Source organism: Pteropus vampyrus, unplaced genomic scaffold (assembly GCF_000151845.1).
Source record: "Pteropus vampyrus isolate Shadow unplaced genomic scaffold, Pvam_2.0 Scaffold68, whole genome shotgun sequence".
Classification (NCBI taxonomy): domain Eukaryota; kingdom Metazoa; phylum Chordata; class Mammalia; order Chiroptera; family Pteropodidae; genus Pteropus; species Pteropus vampyrus.
Window position 1 is genome coordinate 8,286,614 of NW_011888849.1, and position 6,289 is coordinate 8,292,902.

The 6,289-nt window shown below is 32.4% G+C and overlaps 1 protein-coding gene across 1 annotated transcript in view; it reads right to left on the reverse strand.

Moving 5' to 3' along the window:
* Positions 1–6,289, reverse strand: part of PCDH15 (protocadherin related 15) — a 562,288-nt gene that overhangs the window by 27,265 nt on the left and 528,734 nt on the right. The window contains exon 30 of the mRNA XM_011361648.1: positions 135–311. Within this exon, the coding sequence (XP_011359950.1) occupies positions 135–311 (177 nt within the window). The remainder of the gene's footprint in view (positions 1–134; positions 312–6,289) is intronic.

The following is a 6,289-nucleotide window of genomic DNA, read 5'->3' on the forward strand; positions in this document are numbered from 1 at the left end:
ATGGTGATGAATGGAGATTTGACTTTGGTGAACACAATGCGATATACAGATGATAGATTATAAAATTGTACATTTAAAACCTATATAATTTTTATCAACATCACCCCAATAATTTTAATTAAAAAAGTACTTACTTAAAAAGCTCATTTCTGTCAATGGCTCTGTTGGTTTGGGGGTCGATTGCATAGACAGTCAAGTCACATTTGGTGTAATCTTCTAGAGAAAAGGCATCTCCATGCCGGCGAGCACCAATGGACTCCACCACAACTTTGGCACCAGGGATTTGCTCCTGAACATACCGATCTAAAATCCTATAAATCAAACAGAGTACACACATGACATTCTGACAAGCTTTCTGGGGGAAAAAAAATCACCCTTAACTTGAAATGACATTTAGTAAATGAAAAATGATGACAGCCTGGATTTTGCTAATGTTTACCGAATATGAACCCTTGGAAAAAAAGCTATTTTTTCAGCATTTAACTTCCAGTGATGCTGGAAGCTGAATAAGGTAGAAAGAGGTCACCAACTATGTTCCATTTAAGTCTTGACTCTTTGAATTTATGATACTATTTGAGCTTTTACATGGCTCATGGGACGTGCCAACTATGTAGTACAAATAAAGCTGTCTATGCTTTATAGGAGCCATGGGGTCTTAGAACTCTTGAGTTCATGTGGTTGATGTTATAAATTACACTTCCCATCAGATTCTGTGATACAAAGAACATATACCAAGGTGCAGGATGAGGATACCTATTTTCTTGAACATATAAAGATCTTTAGAGCATCATAGCAATGGGAGAACATAAAGATATTTTGCTATGGCAGGCTTACCAGATTAAAATAAAAAATATTGCATTAAAATCTCAGAACCTGTTTAAAGGAATACAAAAAAATTAAAAGATATATCATTTGGTGTAGAATCAGTAATATTCAACAGAGAAGACAGAAATAATATTAACCTATGGGTAATTTTCTGGAAAATACATTTTTTAAATCTAATTACATAACATGATTTTAATTAAAAGTACAAATTATTGCCATAGAAATATTTGTTTTCTACAGTGCCACAAATGGCAATTTCCTTAATGTCTTTTTCCTTATTAAAAACTTTATATTATTAATCCTTATAGGTTAACATTAGAATGCATATTTTAAAATATTCAGACATGAATATTAATAAATTAATTTTAATAACTATGCATGACAAAGATTTTTAAATTTATCTATAGATTCAGTGTGCTTTTTGGAGTCCATGCTATAAGGCATTTGAGTTTAGGGAGGGAAATATATTCTAAATTTCTTTGATACATCAGAAAATAAATTTTACTTTAGATGCCAAAATTAATCTGCATTCTGCTCTATTAAAAAAAAAATGCCTTAAGAGTCTGAGTGTGCTTGTTTTGTCCTTGTTAAAAGACCAAGCAGGATACTAAACTTTGGAAGAAATGGCTATACGATTGAACACAAGTCTATGGTGTACATGATAGGGGACATTGTTGATGAAAGTGAAGTGTTTTGTTTGTCAGTTTTTCAGTTTGTATAGATCAGCATAGTTGAAGGCTCTCCTATTGAAGCACTATTCATTCTTTTCCTTTTATTCTCATCACCTCAGACCTGCTGGTCTCTCTGCCTTACCAATATCTTTACTGATGAGATCTTTGCTGAAGAATAGGGGAAAGAAGATGTGAAAAGCAGAATGAGGAATAAATCCACTCCTCAAATACTAGTGAGTAGTTGAATGTAGCCTCCTTGGAAACCTGAAGGGAATGGCTACAGTGGAAGACTTAGTCTAACATCATCCAGCCTGTGTTTCAGGATTCTTTTCTTGAGAGACATATGCACACTTAACAAAAATAAGAAAGGCTTTGGAGTCAAACCACATCATACTCTTGACATTTTGTAGGAGGTACAAATAATAATAACTTAGTGGTAAACAGCACAAAGGTTTGGCTTAAGTTTTCAATTCCTTTACTTATCAACAGCATAACCTTAGATATGGAATTTTAAATTCTTGGAGTCTCAGTTTTCTTAACTACAAAATGAGAAAATCATCTGCTGCGTGAGATCATTGTGTAGATTAATTGAACTAAAGCTTTTGCTCAAATCTTTGCAGTTTTTAGCACATAGTAACTGTACCATAAAATATGATTATGATTATTATTAATTTGGCTTAAACTTTTGCAATAATAAACTTTTTCGCAGCATCTAATTCATTCAAGACATTTAATGAATTTGCGGAATTATTAAGAAAGCATTTTTCTCACTAGTACTATTAGTTCACAAGTCAAAAAACAAAGACATGTGAGTATATGGTTAAATATATTACAGAAGGTGGTTATCTTTTCCAATACTATAATTTAACAATTTATAATTGCTGCAGTGCATTTATGTATTGATTAAATATGATCTAAAGGAATCCTTCATATATGCCTACATAAATTATGTTTTCCTACAAGGAGAAACTTGTATTTAGCTTGTGCCTTTTTCTATATTTCTGTGAAATATCGCAGAATCATATGTGACTAAAAATATAGATGTGAAATTATCTGTATAACTGTACTAACTTTTACAGGGTAGCAGGAAAAAAATAAATCAATAAAGTCTAAAAATGAATTATGTCATTTGAAACAGTGGCCCCCAACCTTTTTGGCACCAGGGACCGATGTTTCTATGAGAATCTAATGCCTGATGATCTGAGGTAGAGCTGAGGCAGGAATGCTAGTGCTGGGGAGAAGCTGCAAATACACATGAAGCTTTGCTCACCTCCTGCTATGGGGCCTAGTTCCTAACAGACCACAGATCAGTACCATCCGTTGCCTGGGGGGTTGAGGACCCCTGATTTAAAACATGTAATATCTTCTCCCTGAACATTTTTTCTTAAATGTTTAGAGATCTTTTGGGATGAAATATCTCTTATGATAGAAATATATGTCCGAATTTGAGTTCTTTTCATCTTTTTCAGATAAATATATGTGAAACGAAATTTAATGCTTTAAAATTGAGAACACATGTTGCAAAAATCTATCTTTCCACTTAGCATCTATATCTGTATACCTAAGCATTTCTACAATGTTTATCTCTATCTTTATTACATATATATGTATATAGGTTACATTACCTATATAGGTTACATTACCTATATACATATGTATGGTATTTTTTGATGATTGATTTTTTAACCCTTGATCCTCAAATATACATAGATAGGTACACGGTTGCTTCCTAAAGATTTTTTTACCTCAGATTTTTAAAAAATACAGTCACAGACTTTGAATTAACTCATAAATTAATAACAATGTTTAAATTGCTCTTATATATTTTACATTAAATTATTACTTATATCAAGCCAATCGATACATAAATTATGGAATCAAATCATGATAATTTATTGCATATAAATTCATCGAGAACATGCCTCTTCAACCTGAAGTGTTTGTATGCAACTAGCTCATCATTGATTTATGTTATTATGTTTTTTTTTGTTTAAAGCCTTTAAAACTTGTTCTGTAATAATAATATATTAAAATATGTACTAATATATAATATATAAAGTACATATTATATTACATATTAATATATTTTATATTATATGTAGAGAGAGATCTACAATGATGTTTCCGTAATCTATCATATCTGTGTCATACAGACCATCATGGAGATGTCTATTATGATGTCTATATCATGTTAATAATGCTTAAATCCAGGTGGTATGATTTTGAGTTTACTATAAAAAGTTTATAAATCTTTCTTCTTTGTATATTATGCTGCTTGAATTTCTTATAATGTGCAAAATAAAACAATATAGTCATATTTTAAAAAACTCTTTAATACCCTATTTCCTCTTCCCCAACTAGAGAAAAAAAATCTTTATATAAATCTCTATTTTTAAAGTTTGAATATGTAGAAAATTAAGTTGGACTCATAGTAGTCTAATAGAGTTATAGCAAAATTCGGGAAAGGGTTAAGTGGGAACATTTTCATTCACTCATTTATTCATTCAACAGTTATTTACTGAATGCACACCATGGACCAGGCACTATTCTAGACACTTGGGATATATCAGTGAACAGAATAAAGATCTCTGACACCACAGAATTTGCATTCTAGTTGAGCAAGACAGACAAAATAATAAAATAATAAAACTGGTAATAAAATAAAATAAAATAAAATAACTGGAGTGTTCAGGAAAAGTATCATTGAAAAGTTGATATTTGAGCAGACTTTTAAGAGACAATGAGTGATGAGGATATTCTGGGTAACAGTGTTCCTGGAAGAGAAAATTGCTTACCACTTGTGCAAAAGCCCTGAAGCAGAAGTGTGTGGCTAGAACCAAAAAGCTTGTGGGGGTAGATCACATGGGGACTTTTAAGGATTGTAAGCATTACCTTTTGTTCCGAAAGAAATAAATCTATATTGCTGAATTTTAAACATTGAAGTAATATGATTTACCTTACATTTAGAAGAAGCACCCATGCTACTCTGTTGAGAACAAGTTTAAATAGTGTCTGAGGGCAGAATCAGGAAAACTGGTTAGTAAAGACTTTAAGGAGATGAAGAATTTATCAAATGCTCAATCTATTCAGTAATTTGGAGAAAGACGAGAACGTAATCCTTGATTATTAGTCATATATGAACCTTATAATTCAGTTCTATTATATACATCATTTTTATGCCTGATTAACTATGCATCAGGCATAAATCATAAAATAAACCAATGCAATACTTAACTGTATAAATACTTATACTAATTAATGGTTGACCTAGTTAATTGCTTTTTGTAGTTCATTTTAAAAAGGCTAAATTTTTATAGATCATTCTTTGTTTAAAGAAGATCGTAGAGACTAAAGCTTAGAAATCAATTTATAATGCTTTATAATCTTCCTTGAAGTGTGTATCTAGACATAGATGGCTCTTAAAAGAGGGTACTATCTTTCCAGAATTCAGGCTGCTTCTTTCTATCATCTTTTGTATTGAATATGGAGCACAGATCCCTGCTCTGCTCCGTCTCAGTTACCTTGAACTATCTGAATGATTTCTTCGTGAAGTCCAGTGTTTTGCACATAAGGAAAAGTTTTTATAGTGGTAATGGTATAACCACACTATTATGCAATATGATATTGAAGCTGGCTAACATCTCAAGAGGAGTGAAAGTTATACAAATCACTAGGTACTGTAAATACTGTTTGATGAAACTTTAGGCCTATAATGTAGAGAAAAAGTCATTCCATTCCAATGCAGAAATAATCATAATGATAATGTAGACATATTTATTAAATACAATATTCTGCAAAAGACTCTGAAGAATTGAGAATTTTCCACATGTGGCCGACACATGTCTTAGTCCCACATGTGTTCCTCTTCCAGACTTTCTTGCATATGACTTTGGCTTCTATCTGCTCCCCTGCACCCATCTTGATTCCCCAGACTACCCGAACAGTGGCTGCTAATTCATAACAGCAAGCCTTCTGTTCTCAAAACTAGCTAGGTTTCAGCCGATCCTCTCCTTCTAAAGCCCCATAAAACATTCTACCCTCCTTCCCCAGGGGCCGTGGGAAACTTCCCATGCCTCATATTTTCAAATAAAAGCTTATACTAATAGTGCTCTGATTGATTTTCTCCTATCATCTTTTAGTCACCCTACCTCCCCCTCACATTGGCTTTATAGAATTGTTTTGGAGATGTACCTAATATAACAATTAAAAAATAAATAAAAAGAAGTCTAGGGTTCTTTTTTTGGACTAGCTTGGGGTTTATGTTTTATACTTTCATAATTGCTCATTGGTTTAATTCCTGACATAAAATGTATGATATTTGAGACCTCTAATAGAGTAATACTATTTGGATACAAAACAAAGACATAGATATTGAAGCACGTTGACTAATTATACTCTTGGAAAAATAAGATTTGTGTTCAGACAATACCTCCTTTTATACTTGATAATGTTAAATTTACCTAAGCCCTGTGCTCCAGGAAAATAGCAAGGGTTAAGAAATCCTCCAACTCTGTTTTGTTCTAGGAAACCGCTTACTGCTTAAGAAACATCTTTCCTCCTATGGCTTAAGATTCATAAAAACTCATGGACACCCCTTTGTTTACTTAAGACAAAGCCAGTCACGATTCCTACAAATTCTCATTCTCTACCTCATAAGTGATTAGTTGAATTGCTTTGTCCCCGTTAATCAATCAGAACAAAATTCGTGTTAACCAAACATTGGTTGTTTCTCTTTTTCCTCCAAGTCCCTGAACTTGGACCCACCCTTAGCCTGAGACAGCAAGCATATATAA